Source organism: Haplochromis burtoni, unplaced genomic scaffold (genome assembly GCF_018398535.1).
Source record: "Haplochromis burtoni strain Fernald_Lab_line unplaced genomic scaffold, NCSU_Asbu1 Contig_1312, whole genome shotgun sequence".
NCBI lineage: Eukaryota > Metazoa > Chordata > Actinopteri > Cichliformes > Cichlidae > Haplochromis > Haplochromis burtoni.
The window spans coordinates 18,217-37,265 of NW_024583673.1; the positions used below are offsets into that span (position 1 = coordinate 18,217).

Here is a 19,049-nt window from a genome sequence, read left to right on the forward strand (position 1 = left end):
AAGAAATGGACAACACATAAGAAAGGTGAAGAGTGGAGAAGGAGCGAAGACAAGTGACAAGGATGAGTGAGAAGGTTTACAAGACTGACCTGCTATGATTTATGGTTTGGAGATAGTGGCACTAATAGAAAGGAGGGGAGGTGGCAGATGTTAAGATTTCCATTGGGAGACACAGGATGAGAAATTAGTTTATTAAAGGGACAGTTTAGGTAGAGGAATTTGGAGAGAACCTAAGAGGAGTAAAGCTAAAATGCTTTGGACATGTGCAGAAGAAGGTAGAAGGATGTAGCTGGCAGGAGGGAAAGAAAGGAAGACAGCAAAGAAGATCTATGTACAGATAGGGTGAGACTAGAGGCAACTCCTAAAGGGAGAAGAGGAAGAAGGAGAAATTGGTAACATTAAAATTCACATTGAAGTTGGTATGTAGCATGATGTTGCTTGAGTGCAATGGCTCATTTGCCAAAAGGCCAAAGAACTGATTGAAGACTTAGGAGGACCAGGAAACCTATGACCCTTCTTTCAATCCAGGGGCTCAATGTGGACATTCTGGAGGACTATACCCCGGAGTTCACGCTGATAATAAAATGGACTGGGTTAAAAACGCCACTGCCCTCTACAGGAAGTCGTTTCTATTTTCTAAGGCGGCTGAGATCTTTCAACATCTATCAGACAATGATCAGGATTTTTTATGAGTTTGTTGTGGCCAGTGCCATCCTCTATGCTGTTGCATGCTGGGGCAGCAGGTTGAGGGTCGCGGATGCCAACAGACTCAATAAACTGGTCCACAAGGTCACATGGTAAAGTGCTAGCACGACATGAACATTATCCACATTGGCATTGGGAGTGGTTTTTAATAATAAAAATTCAGAGTATAATTTCTTCATATCTTCATTGCGGCTCACATTTCTGTATTGTTCAACTTCTCAAAATCTGAAACGTGAAAACTAGTTAGTTCATTGTAAACTATCACGTTACAGTAAGCTAGTAAAAGTGGCAAAAGATCTACTGTATAAAAATAACTATTGAATGAACTGATGTTCGTATTTCCTTAAGATATTGTCTTAGAACAGCTAGAGAGTTTATTTTGAAAATCGACACCGGAAGTTTCGCTGTTAATTTGTTGTCGCTAAGTACTGAGCCAAAGAAGGAAGCTCAAACATTTGACAGGTAGCTGCTAAGGTAACGTGAATATTCGTTATTTGAAATGTATTAATGGCACTTCTGTAAAAGAAAATTAATTTGACTAAACTTATATGCGCATTACTCAGTGCTGTTTTTGTATGACAGTTGTAAGCAACACATTCATAGATTAGCTAGCTAAGCTAAGCTAGCTGAAAGCAGTGTGTTGACAGAATGTAGTTAAACGGGAGCCACAAACTTATAGAGACATATTAGCTTATGAAAAGCTCATTAAACCGGGACTTCTGTTTTATCTGATATCTTGTTTTCCTCTCTCTTTTCCTGCTAATTGTATCAGCTGACACATGTTAGCTCCAACTGCTTGGTGTTTGTTTCTATCACAGGTGTTAATATTGCTTTTCGGCAGAAGTGCATCCTTATTGTCATCGTTTCGTGCTATGGATGAGTCGCTTTACACAGCAGAGACACTAAGCAGGACTTTATCATTTAAACTCAGCAGATTTGTGTTGTTCTTCTAACCCTTGATAAAACGGTTTTCATGAGAAACTTATTTAAAACCTGTTTACGATCTGCATAGATTTGTGTTACAATTTAATTAATAAAAGACATCCTTTAGTTTGTCACTTTAACCTCCTAAGACCCGAACTCTTCCACAGCATGCATTTTTAATTTCTCTTTGATATTTGGGCTGATTGGGACCCGATGAATGTAAAAACAAAGAATTACCAGATTTTTTTTTTTTTTTTACCTGATTTTTGTTTCTAAGAAAATTGACAGCCACATATGAGGATATTCGTTTAAAATTTCGATGGAACAGTAGCAGTATAATGAGAGGACAATTGAAATCCAAAATCCAATTACAAAACCAAAACAAAACACCACACACTTTTCTTCAACTGCAGATATATACGTATAGGTTCATAGTGTGTTGGACAAGGACACATTTTTGGAAGTTGCTGTCAAACTATGGCCTTGCTAAGTCTAAGTGCTTGTTATAAACTCTCTCTGTTTCCATTCATGAAAAGAGATACCCACTCCAGCTTGTTCTTGACTTGTTTAGATCATCTGAATTTGTTTTTCTTAACCATGGAAATATTTATGTCATCATCTGCAATATAGACAATTGGCTATTTTATTTATATAGCAAATTTCATTATACATACCTTCTTTTTGCTTCACATTGAGTTTAAAATAAACAAATGGTACTATACACAGACACACACATACACAGCTATTGAGTGCAAGTCTTTGTGAACAGAACAGTTTTGAGTATTTTAAAATGTTTGCACACATGTAATTGATCTCAGGTCAGCAGGCAGCTTGTCCCAAAGAAGAGGACCACAGTAACTGGAGGCTAAAACAACTGAGAGCTTTGTGGACTTTTGAACTTCACAAGTTTATGAAGGATTTTAAAGGTAATTCTATATTGCACTTAAAGCCAATGAATCCTTTAGTTGTCTTTTGGTGTCTTTTAGACTTTTAGTGTTGCTTTGCTGGCTTAGCAACACTGGTTTCTTTTTTTAAGAACTGCTGTGCCAGTTTGTGGTACAAAAAACCTTTTGCTGTATCTTGATAGTTTTATTTTATTTCAGCATGAAGGACAACTGTGAAACATACTCCATTTTACTTGTTCTTCCAAACTTTGTGTCACACCTTGAATAATACACACCTTGTTTCTTGTTGCTGTGTGTGTAGCAACCCTGTCCATGTCTCTCTCAATCTCTCTTTTTTCTTCTTAACATAAAAAGACTTTCAGCAGCAGCTTCTCTCTTCATCACAAGCTGTTTTGTGGCATCTCGGCTCTCTTCTTTCCCTCATCTTCTTTAAAGATGATTAGCGACAAACCCCCTCCCCTCTTTTTTGCTAGCATTTCCCAAATTGCTGTTCAGTATTGTAATATTGGAAATGTGCATTTATTAGTGATAGAACCAGTTAATGTTTCAGTTTGAAACATTAACTGGTTATTGTTGCCACTGTAAATTGAATTAAGATCATCTCTTTTAAATGCTTTTGTTTTTCGGTCTTATGCAGTCACATGTAAAGATGAGCGTCCCAGACTACATGCAGTGTGCTGAGGACCACCAGACAGTACTTGTGGTGGTCCAGCCGGTTGGCATCGTTCCCGAGGATCAGTTCTTCAAGATCTACAAGCGCATTGCCAGCGTGAGCCAGGTGAACATCAGGGACTCCCAGCGCATCCTCATTCGCTACCGCCACCACTACCTGCCTGAAAACAACGAGTGGGGTGACTTCCAGACACACCGCAAAGTGGTGGGCCTCATCTCCATCACGACATGTGCCACGTCCAAGGAGTGGCCCCAGACGGCCGAGCGCTTCCACGGCCAGAAGGAAGTGTACAGCTCCACGCTGTATGACTCGCGGTTACTGGTATTTGGGCTGAGTGGGGAAATTACCGAGCAGCAGCGCACGGACGTGGCCTTCTATCCCAGCTTTGAAGAGTGCTCTGATGTGGAGAAGAGAGTGGAGGACTTTGTGGAGTCCATATATATTGTCCTGGAGTCCAAGCGGCTTGACCGTGCCACAGATAAATCCGGTGACAAGATCCCCCTGCTCTGCGTGCCCTTTGAGAAGAAGGACTTTGTGGGTTTAGACACGGACAGCAGGTGAGTCGTTCTGTCATCGCAGTCACATTATTTTGCAGGTCAGTGGTGTTGTCTGTGTCAGGTTGCTTCTAACATGTCAGCCTCACCTGGTCAGAAATTGTCAAAAATCTGTCTTTTGATTTTTGCTGTGTTCATGTTTGTTTGTTTACCTTGCTTTATTTGTCTTTCTTCTTTTTTTTTCTTTCATACTGTCCTGTGAGTTTATTATTGGGTGCAAAAAGGTGAGACATTAGACTCATTAGTTAATCCACATCTATCCCATCAGCTTTAGCTTTGCCCAAAAGAGCACTGCTGCTGTTCATTTGATGATGACTCCAAACCAAACTCATCACTCCTGCGCATTGTTCAGTCTATGGACCAACTGGGTGGAAATGGCTTAGTTGACATTATTGGCTTTGAATAACTGAATAATCAGAATTAAAGTAAGAGCACTTTGAATAAATAGTCTTTAAATGCAAGATAGTTCCTTCTTCCACAGGGAAAATAATGAATCCTGAATGTACAGAAGTACTAATTAGCAGCACAACATTTTTGTTAATTTCACCAGTTACACACAGATTAATTCTACTTTCACAGTTGATTCTAAGAGAAGTTAAATAACCATGTTTCTAAGTATTTTCCCATTTACAAGAAATCCTAATTACTCCCATTATACCTGTCCTCCTGGCTCTGTGTGTAAACAAAATGAAGGACATTTTCCATTCTTTTCTTCTAATGAGTTACTGTTATTGATGACAGACTACCTAATTCAAAGTATGACTTTAGTGCCGAGCAGCAGCAGCGTTGCAGTGCAAGAGGTGTGACACATGAGAAGTCAAATTTAAGCACAAAAGTAACCTAGGTGGTGTTTTTCCTAGGAAATGTTAAAAGTAGAACCATAGATGGTATAAAAAGTGTACATAGCTGTTGTGACATCTCCAGGTGGTGTTATTTTGAAGCCTCCAGGTGAGCATTTCCACCAATTCCATCTTGGTTTAAAAAAACTTGAATATTACTAGAAAAGCTGTTTACTTTTTTCCAAAAATCCTTTTTTTGTTTTTGGCTGGAATCAGGGTACTTCACTGATAATGAATTACACCAGTTATTGTACAGGCAGAACTCTAGACATTACCAGTTACAGCTCTTTGTTTAATGTGTTTAAGCCCGAAGTCTGGAGAGTAGCTAGTTCAAGTTCATTGATAATGTTGAAACACAGGCATAGGTTGATTTAATACGTTTTACAATTATAATGTCTCAAGCCCAAAATATAAATATATCTAATGCAGTTCAGTTGCTCATACAAACTTCTGATGGAGGACACTGATGTTAGTAAAACAATTTATTTGTCAGTGAGATCATTTTTTGTTTTTAGGCTTTGCAAAAACCATTCTTATTTAACAATCAGCCATCTTCATACTTGCAAATGGGATGGGCAAAGCATTAAAAACAAATGGGGTTCAAGCTATTGAAGTCTGACTTCATGGGTCATGGATTGCACTAGACTGTACAAGTTTAACCAACAGGGTAGCCACAGTGTTTATGTATCCATGAAATTCATAGATATAAAATCAATAATGAATGAAAGTAAATGAGAAAAAAAAGTCCTTGTTGTGTCGGCGTAATGAAACGTAGACAAGACTTTATTTACAAGACCTGTGTAGTTTGATCCTAATTACAGTGAAAATGGCAAAACCTTTTTAACAAAAGATCCAATTAAAACCTATTAAATTTAAGAGTATTAAAATTCATAATGGGAAACTTTATTTCAATTGTACTTTGACACATCCTTCAATTATGTTGCTGATTTTGGGCTCATTAAATATGTTGTTATTTTATATTATTTTAAAAAGTAATGGTAATATACAGTAGTATTAGTAAGTATAACTGATGATCAGATTTAGTTGATAAGCAAATACTGGAACATGTTTGGAACATACTGGAACATGGCAAGCGTGTCACACTGAACCGATACTAAACTCAAATCTGCTTGTGATCCACAAATAGATTTACCTCTGCCTGTTCTTTCTCCCAGGATGTCTGTGCCACAAACTCCCTTTTATTGCTTCTGGGAGGGTATGTCAGACACAGCAAGGAGCTGAGAAAATAAACTAGAAACATGGAGGATTTTTTTTTTTTCTTTTTCTTTTTTGTCAGTTTGGTAAAATTTGTCAACATAACCCGACTGATGGGATTTTGGTGCATTTGCTTACTGAGATTTGGAATGTTTACATGTGTGTGAGTGAACTGCCTTCACAAAAGTGCTGTTTTTATTGTAATACCTCTTGTAGACATCTGAAACCTATGCCGTGCAAAGATTAAAAAAAACAACAAAAAACAAGAAAGAACTTCATATTATAATGATTACAAAGGCGAAAACTAACAAAAACTAAACTAATATGAAACATTATCAATCCAAAAATCTAAACTGAAACAGGCAAACCCACCTTGCAAACTAACTGAATAGAAGGCAAAAACTCAAATTTAATATATAAGTAAAAACAAATGCAAAACATTAAAAAGTCTATTTCTTTATTGGTATTTAATGCTTGTACTTTTGGGGTTTTATAAATGCATTTTTAGATGGTAAATACCAGGGTAGTAATTTTATGTTAATATTGTACATTTGCGTGTGAGTGTGTATGTGTGAAAACCATTAGCTGAATATTGGTTACGGCTGATATCAGCAGTATTGACCTGTGTCCCTGTATCTGCAAATACTATGATATTTATGACATTTTATCACTGATTTTTAACTGTTGTTTACATCATAAGTGATAATATATATTATAAACAAGATTTCTTTGTTTCCCAGGCTTAAAATCTGAAATAAATGGATACAAAATATAATGCAAAATATAAAAAAAAAATGTACCAAATAGTTATTTAAAAAAAGGTGCTTTTAATACTGAAACATGAAGACACTGATGAAGGAGGAGCTGATAGTTTGGTCTCCTAAGCATTACATGTCATTGCTGCTGAAGTTCATCCCAGCGTTAGAGAGCATTTGGGAATAAGAAGGTGCTGTTTTGTGATCTGTCTGGCTGAATGGCACAGATCAGATCTCATCTCTTTATTCATGAGATCATGTGCCTGGCACAGCAGCTCCTAAGACACGAATCAGATGAAAGTTTCCATAACTGCAGATCTAATTTGATATGGTTTTTTTTATTTTTATTTTTTTTATTACTAAGCAGTCTAGTTTCCTACCAGAAATAATTATCAGAGAGAAAACTGTTCACAAGCAGCCTGCTGAGCATTTGTATGAATATTTAAACTGCCCAAATGTGTGACACAGTTCTCCCAGAATAGCTGTTCCTGTAGATTTTTATATCCCTGCTTCTAGATGACACTCCTAAGAGAATTCTGCCCATGAATTCACTTCACCTGCTGATCCCTCATATTGTTTTCATACGACCTCCTGTTTTTCAGACGTCTCAAATGTCTTGCACAAGGCAGCTAAGTTCCCTGTGTGTCCTGGTAAAGTTGTTACCTCCTGTGTATTCTTGTGCAAGGCTAAAGGCCAAGGGGTGGTAGGACAGCTCATACTCTGTCCTTGTCTTGTTGCTCTTTTGTTTTTGCTCTCCCTCCTAATATATCCTCATTGTAGAAGACTCCCCACCCCCTGCTGACATAGGAAATTACAACAGCATAAGTCAGAGTTGTTTTTTGTATTCAAACAAATCAATTGCCAAAAATCGAAACATTTATTCCAGATTGAATTGACACACTTGATCCACCCTGCTGTTGTCTGAAGAAGTTTTTTTCCTTCCTCTTTCTACTCGTTTCCCCTCAGGCATTATAAGAAACGATGTCAGGGACGGATGAGGAAGCACGTTGGGGACTTGTGTCTCCAGGCAGGCATGCTGCAGGACGCGCTGGTCCACTACCACATGGCTGTGGAGCTGCTCAGGGGAGTTAATGACTTCCTCTGGCTAGGTGGTAAGTTTGGGAGGAAGCAGACTTAATACTGCAGTTGTTGACGAGAGTAAATACTATAGCCTTTGCTCGCCTTACATGCAGATCTCAAAACTTTGAAGCAAATGATCATTAGTGCAAACTGATCTGAGTGGTAGAGTGCTGTGTTTTTTTTTTTGTTTTGTTTTGTTTTTTGTCTGCAGCTGCACTGGAGGGTTTATGCTCAGCCTCTGTCATATTCCACTACCCTGGAGGCACAGCGGGGAAGATGATGGGGCGCAAACAGAGTATCTCCCAGCCACTAGATGCAGGGAAACGCCACAGAGCAGGTGAGCACATCGCTCTGTAACCGTGCTGTCAAGCGGTGGCCTTGATGACTGTTTTCTATGTGTGAGTTGTAACTGAGTGAGAATATCTCTACTGATCAGCAGCGCAAACACTGCTAAGCTTTGCTTGCTCAAGAAAGCTGCTTACTTTGTGTGCAGAGTACCTCCTGAAACCTCCAAAGCTTTTCTCACCTAACCTGATGACTGCTAATTTACAGTTAACATCATTTATTCTGCCTGCCCTGTTATTAACTTGCTTTTAACTTGCTCTAATTTTAACACAGCTTTGTGTATACCTTAAGTTAACCGAATCTGTAGAGCGTCTGCTAAACACAAAGACTATTAAAACGCATTTGTCTGAATGAATCTGAGGATGTGTGGATTTAGGATTGGAATATGATTTATTTTTCCCCCCCCAACAATTAATGTTCAGATAGTTTTAAGTATTTATAAACGACAATAGGCTGTACAACAACAACATTAAACGAATGATCAAATTAAAATAACTAAAAAAGGGAATTTCAGTGACAGTAAAAATGTAACAGCAAACAAATTAAAGCTAAATGTTCAGTAAAAAGGAATTCAGCTATGCACTAGGGCTGCACAGTTTTATTGAATTTGAATCTTGAACACGATTTTAGCTCTTAACAATTAAATAATTGTGATTGAGTACTACTAAAAATGTATGCTCCGCAAACAGAACGTAAAGCAAAATGGAATCGGAGAGCTCCCTAAATGAGCGTCTGAGTATTTGCCTGCCTGTTCCCTGCACTGTGCAGCTAGAAATTTCCTGATTGTTGACTGGATGAGTAACACTGAATTAAAGACAAATGCACAAGAAAGTTCAAATATCTGGCACAGCAGAAGGCAAAGAGCTTGTCCTGCGAAGCAGAATATCATCTATTTGGCAATACTTCGTATTATTTAGTTCAAGTGATGTTAATCAAGAAGTATCTTAGTGTTTGTGCCACAACTAACTTACTCAAACACCTGAAAACACTTTACAAACTGCATGAAACCATTTACCATGAAAACAGAGAGGATCTGCATTGCTATGAAGTTTATATCCCTCCTATAAAATGTCTTTTAAATAAGGTGTAATGCATGTAAATGGCCTGTATTTAGTATAGGCTTTACTTAGTCCCTAAGGACCCCAAAGGCTTTACACATCCCAGTCATCCACCCATTCACACACACATTCACACACTGGTGATGGCAAGCTACATTGTAGCCACAGCCACCCTGGGGCGCACTGACAGAGGCGAGGCTGCCGGACACTGGCGCCACCGGGCCCTCTGAACCACCAGTAGGCAAGGTGAAGTGTCTTGCCCAAGGACACAACGACCGAGACTGTCTGAGCCGGGGCTCGAACCGGCAACCTTCCGATTACAAGGCGAACTCCCAACTCTTGAGCCACGATCGGCCGTAAGAATGAAGTCGTACCCCGCGCTGATTTAATTTTGTGTTAAGTTTGGTGATGATTTTTTTTGTATGTATGTGTTAGGTTGATAAGGTGGAATACATTTATTTTGACGCAAATAATTTCACACTACATTGGCGTTAATATGTTTTGTTTTTGGCAATAAAATGATTGATTAATCCTGAGAAATCATCAAAATGTCAATGTTGTAAGTAATCGTGATTATCATTTTGAGCATAAGCGTGCGGCCCTGATATGTACAGTATGCCCCAGAATTATTCTAGGTTTTGTACTACTTAAATATTTTGTTTTCCGAATTTGTCAAAAGTAGAGTTCTTCTTTTCAGTTTTATTCAGATATATTTCTTCATTTTTTGAAGATGATCAGTTTGGGTTTATTAGTTTCATTAATAATAAGTTGAAGTTTGTTTTATTTTTATAGCACATTTCATTACAGCAGCAGCGCTGACCAAAGTTCTGTACAGAACTACAAAATAACTAGTACCAAATAACTTATAATATTAGCACCAAATAACTCTCACACTGTATTAAAAGCCAGTGAATACAGTTTGTTTGTTAAACAAACAGTTTGTTTATTGTGATGAGGAGAATGAAATGAAATGAGATTTTGAGCCGGTGTTGCGATTCAAATGCAGCACTTTATGAAGGCATTATACTGCCTCCCTCCCTCAGTTACTTTTGCACCAGTGCCTCCTCATGTTTGCAGATTTTACACATTTGGCCTAATTCACAAAGACTAAAATATAGTATTTGTTTATTACTTTGTTAAGTTGTGTAAGTACACAACTTTTTTAGTACCGTTGCACGTGCTCTGTTTCGCACATGGTTTTAATGAAATTTAATCAACCTCCATATAGTTACAACCACTTTGTATTACATATTATAAGTACTACTATGCATAAAATGTAACATGTATGGTGCTATTATGTAGTTTAATATAGAGTTAAAATACTACTATAGTGTGTATAGCGGTGTAGTATATCAATGAGCCAGAGTGGCAGCAGCTGCAGCAGTGTAAATGTTTGGAAGCTTAACACAAAGCTTTATTCACCACACCTTATTGAGCTCAAAATTGTTTGTCATCACTTAATAGCATGTTGATTGGCCGATGAATGAGCAGTGTCAATAATACAGCTACATGCTCGGAGTGTTTCATGGCAAACCAGCAGCAGCCATTTTTGCAAATTGTTGGGACTAACACTGCTAACATTGCTCCCTGCGTCATGGAGTGAATCTGCATTCTCTCTCTCTGTCTGTAGGGGCTCAGGAGGTTCTCATTGATCCAGGTATGGAATGTATAACCAACTTAGCTCTTCTGGACAACAATTTGCCTGCTTGCTTGTGATCACACGTGCCCTCGTTTGCATCTGTTTTTATATCACTCTTCATCCTTCACCGTCACCACCTTGATTTATATAGTTTGTTTCACAAATCACCCGATGTACTTCTCCCTCCTGTGACAGATGTTCTCCTCTGTTGGTTTGGTTTCACCATTTTTTTTTTTTTCTCCTCACAGCCTCACTTTCAGTCACCAGATCTTTAAATGACCTCTCTGTTGCTTCCATTCCTTATTTATTGACCCATTAATAATACCAGCTTACATCTTACTCTTGATTATGAAAGAAAAATAATTGAAACTTATCAAAATGATTTAAAGCAATTGCTTACTAGAATATTTCTCTTTGAAGACTGTTGTTGCTCCAGCGGGGGGCAGTCAAACACCAGTCGTGCAGACTTGCTGCTTATTAAACGCTCACTGTTGCTGAATCTGTCACTATATTAGCAAATATATTCTATTATATTTTGTGTATATTTGTATCTTCGCTAACTAAAAAATTACAGTGTGTTGCACTGTACAATCATTGCCCCTTCATGATGCAAATGTCATTTGGTCAGCATCACATCGTATACATTGTGACAGCATCACAGTCACACACACAGGTCAGTGTGTATTCTTATCAGATTTGGCTTAGAGAGGCTGTCTGCACTTTCATTTAAAGACTAACAGGTAAGTTTACCTGTGGCTGTGTTTATATCTTATTGTTAATTTTACCCCTTCATGTTTTAGTTCTTTTAAATCGGAAAAATGGGACAAACACATTTGGTTCATCGCCCTGTGGGTTTTCAACAATATTTCAATCCATTACTGTAACGTGGTCTGTGTTATGTGATATATTTGAAAGTATTTGTGTTGACGGGGTGTCCAGTACTGTTCCTTCAAAGAGTTTTCTCTTCTTCCTTTGTTCACTCTGTTTCTCCTTCCTTTCCTTTAGTAGCAGACCAGAGTGATGCGCTGTCTTCTCTGTTTCTTTCCTGTACCAATCTTATGCTGTCCTGTTTTGACTGTAGGAGCCCTCACAACCAACGGCATTAGTGCGGACACCAGCACTGAGATTGGACGAGCAAAGAACTGCCTGAGTCCTGAGGACATTATCGAGAAGTACAAAGAGGCCATCTCCTACTATGGAAAGGTACTGCCCGAAGTGTACACGGCTGTTAAACCAGGTCCCAACCAGTGTGGTTGTTGTTGGGTTGGCTTGAGGATAATAGATTATTTTGCTTGATTTTTAGTTGGATCTTAAACATGAACTATTTTACAATTGCTGTACAGATGATTACAGTAAAGCTTAATTGTCATTCAAAATTTCCCAATGAATTCCTTAACAATATATTCAAACACTAACAAGCAGGCTGTACATTTTCAATAAGAGTCTTCAGGGGTCTAAACAAGGACAAGTTGAGCTTCTTTCTAGCTGCTCCTTTTTTTGTAAGCAGTTGCCACAGCTGATGGATCTGCAAATTTTTGTTTGGCACTGATCTTTATGCTGGACGCTCTTATTGATGCAACCCTCACAGGAATTTGTGTCTCCTTCTGCTCTCAGACCAGAGCACAGAAGCTCTGTGACAGTGATTAGTCCCATGCAAATCAGCATTTCTGTGATATCTGCCTTTCTGTTGGATACTTCCGGAGGCTTCATGCCATTGATTCTGAAAGTCTGGAGAACATTTTGGGCCACATGTTGTTTCCCAGCATGGAGGACGATGAGATTGACAGCACACATGGCGGCTTTTAGTGAGGAACGTAGAGGAACAGTTAATATATGACAGCCTATATTTAGTAACATAAGGTCAGTGTCATGCAACCAGGCACTTTTCCATCAATAGCTCATATAATCCTGTGATTTTCCACTGTACTTTTACAGTACTGCTAAGAATGATGTAATATTAGATTGTTGATATGTGGTTTTAACATCTTAAACTTGATGAACCCTACAGAAATGCCTACAGAATAGAGGAAAATTAGATTCCTAGCAGAGAGCCACAGATGCAGTAGGGAGGTCCTAAAGAGAGATTTTTAGCTATTGAAACCGCAAGATAAAGTACTGATGGCAGCCTTGTTCTTTAGATCAAAACACCCTCTGCAGATTAAGAGCATTTATTCTCCTTTAATTGTACATGATAAGCAGCAGGTCCTGCCTGGGGCTGCACTTGTTCTCCAAAGGTGCTTTAGTTTATCTTTATTGAGGCTGTTCTCTTGATATTAGACTTGGTAAAAATGAGATGAGTGACCATCTAGAGGTTTGTGCTAAGAAGCAGCGTTGGACACTTGGCAAGATAACCTCGTGTTTTATCCTGTGGTTTCACTGTATCAAACTACTTCGTCATGGTGCATTGTCATATGAGGATGAGTAAGGGGTCAGTGCATGCAAAACCACCACCTACTGCCTGATCACTTCTCTAACTAAAACTTTTGTCTCCCCTCTGTTTTTTTTTCTCTTGCTGACTGCAGACATTTCTAAAGTTATTTCTTTGTTCTAGAGTTATAAAGCAACGTAATCCTAAAACAGAGAGCACTAAAGCCTTGTGCATGTTGATTTTATATGAAATTTGCAAGTCAGCCTGCAACTGCTTTGAATTCTGTTGTTTATCTGTTGTGTACTCTCTCTCAGCCAGTTTTAATGCCATCAGGCCTGCAGTGGAAAGAATAGGGCAAAAACTCTCTTACGTGCTGAAAGAATACATCTAACAGCTCGCTCATTTAATTAGTTATTATAGCAGGAGCTCCCAGTGCTGTAATGATTGGTTATTTACACTGATAAGTCCATTAGATTATGTGGTCAGCATATTTTTGCCAGATTTCCCTCCTGGTTTTATAGTTACTAGTATTTACATTAACTGATGCAGTTAATACTACAGCTACATACAGCACTTTCCTGACAGTGCTGCTTGGCTGTAGTAGCTGTCATGTTGATGGTGTATATTACGAGTTTAACCTCATATTTTTCCTATCCTGTAGTTCTGTTATTGTTTGTGAAATTATCTGCTCTGTTGCCAGTAGACCAGTGCTTGTTTGTGATTGGTTACATGCTGCAAAACCTCAGTCTTAATTATGTGGTTAACCCTGGTTTAACTTACAGAGTTGATAAGCACCTTCTTGTGAATAGTGGTTAAGTGAAGGGTAATTGAAGCCAGATTAAAAAAGATGCTGAGTATCCCGATCTTGCTTCATAGTACAAGCCGCAGAGCTCCAGGTTAATGGGTTGTGTTTTTGACTTGAATAGGGAATCAGATTAGAGAGAATATAAAGGGTATTTTTCAAATATAGCCATTCAGTCTTTAGACTAATGCTCACACAAAACCAAAAGCGCTGGTAAGCAGAAACATAAGCGTCGTAAGCTGTGTAGTAATATTTATTGATTTCAGCAGGGGGCAGTATTTTATTTTGTTTGAGTTGTTAAGGACTTGTGCATGCTGACAGCAGCTGTTTGTTATTATTGCTATACTGAAGCTGCATGGGGGCAAGCATGGGGGCATGTGTAGATAGTAGGACTAGAAGCTTATTAGTCAGCAATAATGCACTTCTGCACACGGAAAAGTTATTGTACAGGTTCCATTTATAGCACAATGTACTTGGACCCTGTACAAAGTCACCAAGAATACTATTAAAGTATCTTTAATGCTTAGGGGAAGCCGAATAGGCTCATTATGCTTCCAAACTATTCAGAAGCAATCCTGCTCTTTATCTTCATTATTATAATTGCCTCTTTGCACTGACCTTCTTTCAGCCCTTTTACCTGTAACTAGTTCATTCAGAATTAAATTACATCTCAACACAGAGCCATTCAGATATTAATTGAATTTTAATAAGGAGACAATGAGGGTGGAAGTGGAAGGAAGTTGAGGGACGGTGAGGTTTGAGAAGAGAAGAAAAGAGGGGGAAAAAGGGGGCAAACCAGCAGCAACTGCTCAGTTTTTTCGGCAGAAACTGAGTAATGGTTGGGAATTCCTGAACGTAGAACAATAGGAGATCCGAGTTATCACACTGGTCCATCTTCCCACATGCGAGTTGACTGATGAATACGGTCATATGTTAATGAGAGAACATTCTCCCTGATTATGTGGTGGGTTGTAAAACTCAAGGCGACTCTGATCGACTGTTCATTATTCATTAACACCGAGCCTCCTCCTGCCCCTTACTCCTCCTCTTATCTTTCGCAGTACAAGAACGCAGGTGTCATCGAGCTGGAGGCCTGTGTGAAAGCAGTCAGGGTGCTGGCTATCCAGAAGAGGGCCAGAGAGGCTTCCGATTTCCTGCAGAATGCCGTTTACATCAACCTGGGACAGGTACGCCATCTGACCAGGAAATAAAAGCTTTCCCAGCCGCACGGGATGATTAATATGACCATTGGCTCTGTGGTGGACAGTTAAATCACAGGACCTTTAGCAAAAAGACACTCTAAAATGGGCCTTGCTTGCACCATATTGTGCCCTCGGAGTATGTATTGCTTTTTTGGTCTTAGCTCTTTATCATTAGATTAATACATTTATTTTTGTGTCTGAATTTTTTGCTCATACGACTTTGAGTCAGTGAAGTTCTTCCAGGACACCTACGAGTACACTGATTCACAGTTTTTTGTTCTCCTGTTGTGTGAAAATGCTTCAGTTTTTCTGTTTTGTTTTTTTTGTTTTTTTTGCATTTGTCATTGAAATTTTCCTCCTGTGTCATTGTTATTATTGTTCAGTGTGATGAAAGTGTTCTTAACAATTTTTATCTAACGTCAAACTTCCAAAACCATTTAATGGAACAACTTTTTAAATGACGTGATTTTCTTTTCATTTGGTTGATGTTGGAAAGACATGTTAAAGTCACAGTGTGTAAAATCTCACCACTAGATGTCAGTAGATTGCAGTCAACTTTATCTAGTGTTCATATCCCTCCCATTTCTAGAGCACAATCCTAGCTACGGTGGCCCCTGTAGGACAATCACATTTTGGTCAGTCAGTCAGGATTAAAAATGTCAAATTTAGATGGCTCACATCTGTTATGAATTACAGCTGGCGTATTTGTGTATACAAACATTTGTATTCACAAAAATCTCCAAAAGTGGATTCTGTTCATCTGACGTAGCGTTTTGTGGGAGAAATCTTTTGGCACTTATCCAAGTGACTTCTTCAGTCTCAGCTGACTGCAGGTTTCCCCAATCTTATAAACAGGTTGTTGATCAATGGTCATGAGAATTTGTATAATTAAGATTAAGGAACTTATCTCCCAGCCCATTGTTCCTTCAGTGGGCTGGTTTCAGTCATTATGCAAATGTACTGTTTCTAAGGTTGGGGAAACCTGCAGTCAGCCGAGACTGAAGAAGTCACCGGGATGAGTGACGAAACGTTTCTCCCACAAAACGCTACGCCCAGATGAACAGAATCAACTTTTGGGGATTTACTTTCCTGGATGATTGAGAATGCATCAAGATATTCACAAAAATGTTTTAACATGTTTAAAAAAATCTCAACACTAAGTGGTAAATCTTGAATAAAAAACCTGATATCTGTCAATTAAATAATACATTTTTACCCCAGACTCGCTTCAAAAACTGCAGCACAGTTCTTCCATAGTGAGTGTAGGCTGTCAGTCACCTGTCGGTATGCTGGGTGTTCACGTCTATTTAATCTAGAGGAGGGTGTAAAACTGAAAGGAGTGATAGGAGTCGAGGAGTCAGTGAAGCTTACTTCCGTCTGGAAGTGATACTGAGGTGAGTTGTTGAGGATAACCTGAACTCTTCTGTGGTTAAGCACTGCTGCCTTTGCAGCCATTAGCTGGTGTTAGTAAACTTTCTTTGAAGTGGATCTAAAATTGCTTGACGTGGATGCTTGGCAAATAAACAATGTGATGAGTATAGTCAATGTGTTGATCATTTTTAGGACGCTTGCACCGTAAAGTTAGCTGTCAAAATGTTATCTTATAGCCAGCTGCTGCTGTTTAGCCGCTTGTTGTCAGCTTTCTAGAGACAGAACGACTTCATGAGTAGTTTCTTGACAATACATAATTGTGACAATATCAGGAATAAATAGGGATCTTATGCATGTTTTTGTCAGATAGATGACCTCAGATCAGGAGATGAGGCTCGAGGTAAAGAGGAAGAGCCAGAACTAAGGAAATGATGAGAAAGAGCTGACGAAAATATACGGGTAACAAATAGTGTAAAAGAGCTGATTATGAGCTTTAAATTAAGTAACTTATAAGAGAACAGACACTTTGCCTGTTTATTAATAAATGAAACCATGACATCATTAATCTTAAAAAACATCTGTATAGCTGCAGGACTCTCTAGATCCAATACAAACATAGATCTAAGAGCAGTGTCATTGAGATAGTAAGTTCATGCTGTAAACAATTTGTAACCAAATTTAGTCAAATTTAGTCCCCCCTTTCACTTTTAACTAAATCTCAGTGTTTTAATGTCAGGCAAAGTCATCTTTTCATCATCTTTCATCAATGGGTTTGGAATATTAATGCTGCCCTCTTGGTACATTAGAAGACACTGATAAAAAGATGCCCCAACAGAAATCTGTGTTTGATAAATTATATATCTACCTGACCTGTGATTGGCTTACAAAGTGGCCGTGATGTCACAAGAACACTTTTAAACAAGGTGATCTCACCGTAATTACCTCCCTCGTGCCTCTGAATATCAAAGCATGCACATGTATTGATTGATAAGATGAGGTGATTTTAAAAAGTGAATTTTCCAGTGCAGGAAGGCATAATGGTGTTTCTCTCTCCACAGCTGTCTGAGGAAGAGAAGATCCAGCGCTACAGTATCCTGTCTGAGCTCTATGAATTGATTGGATTCCATCGAAAATCAGCTTTTTTCAAGCGTGTCGCTGCCATGCAGTGTGTAGCCCCCACCATCCCAGAGCCTGGCTGGAGGGCCTGCTACAAGCTGCTGTTGGAGACGTTACCTGGGTACAGCCTGTCACTCGATCCTAAAGACTTCAGCAAAGGTAGGCTTGGTCACATGGTGGCTGAATAATATGTGGGCATAACAATTCACATTGTTTGTTTCAAGAACAAACAAACAAAAACCTACGGGCCATTCTTGTCCAGCCTCCAAACACATCTCTAACTACTTACCTCATATTATGGATGCAGCTATTTTTAATTATTCATCTTGCTACTGAAAAAAAGTGGTAAACAATAACAGTAATGAGAGTGAGACTTAAGGTGTTTTTATGCTTACTTGCTGGGTGTCCTGCACTGATTTTGACATTGCGTCATGTGGCATGTGACACAGTAATTCCACAGCACCCCTCGATTGTAACCCGAAAGCTCATTTATTCACTCCCTGCAATAACGCATTTACTGTGGTGCTAAATTCAGTCCAGTTCTATTCTGTTTCATAAAAATAGCAGTTTTACTGTGGAGGCTCTAAACATGCGGAGGGAGGACTCACTGAAGAGTTACATGATGGAGCCAGTGCTCTGACACTGTGCTCACAGCCATCCACCTTTGCCAATTATGCACTCATTCTGATAAACTCTTCCCCTCTCATTACAAATAAATTAACACTCCTAACAGCACTGTCATGACCACATCAGGTGCAAAATAAAACAGGCTTTTAACAGTGTTGATTTTAGCACAGTAGCAGTAAATTGATCGGCACAGATTTAAATCGTAAATCATGGTGGTGTGATTCATCTCCTCCCCAGTTTTGGACTCTTAATTCCTATAAATAACATATGAAATAAGGCAAGCTGCAAAAATACTTTTGTGCATGTCTTTCAATTGCAAGCTGACACTGCTTCTCTGTAGTAAATACAGATTTTTAACACCTAAAGAGGATTTTGAGTTGGTGTGCACTGTAAATCTTGCTCCTAGTGAGCGACGGGGTTCCACGTTTAATGCCTCCTGTACACTCTGTCCTGGCAGCACCCTCTCCTAAACCAGACAGAAGATCTCCAGGAGTGAGAAGTGTGTCTGAAGTGTTAGGTGCTCCATGGGAGGAAGGGTAACGGGAAGTTGATGCTTGTGAACGGCTATAGTTAGATTTAGTTGTTTTTTTTTTTTCTTTTTTAAGGGTTGCAAGGCTGAAGTGCTGATTTTATATCAGTGAAAAGGAGTAATTCTCTGTGAATCAGTCTTCTCAAACTCTGAATGCTGTGCCCTCTCGCAGGATTCACAGTGTGTGATTAACAGCAGTGTCAACATATTTAATGGATTAAGCTGATGAAGAGCCTACATTTCATTACCAGCTTTGCTGTCTTTTCACAAGCACTCTTTCAGGGTGTTCTGCATTCAAACCAACCCTTTGTTCAAAGAGAGTCATGGGTGACACCTAGAGCT

General features: G+C 38.9%; 1 protein-coding gene across 2 annotated transcripts in view; it reads left to right on the forward strand.

Annotated features, from left to right (window-relative positions):
* Nucleotides 1–1,073: 1,073 nt before the first annotated feature.
* Nucleotides 1,074–19,049, forward strand: part of LOC102307979 (trafficking protein particle complex subunit 9) — a gene marked incomplete at its 3' end in the record, with an annotated part of 26,598 nt that continues 8,622 nt past the window's right edge. The window contains 9 exon segments of one of the 2 annotated variants that reach the window (XM_014331024.2): nt 1,074–1,179; nt 2,448–2,555; nt 3,172–3,764; nt 7,537–7,682; nt 7,862–7,987; nt 10,684–10,710; nt 11,774–11,895; nt 14,924–15,049; nt 17,494–17,710. In XM_014331024.2, coding sequence (XP_014186510.2) covers nt 3,184–3,764; nt 7,537–7,682; nt 7,862–7,987; nt 10,684–10,710; nt 11,774–11,895; nt 14,924–15,049; nt 17,494–17,710 — 1,345 coding nt within the window. 2 annotated transcript variants of the gene reach the window in all.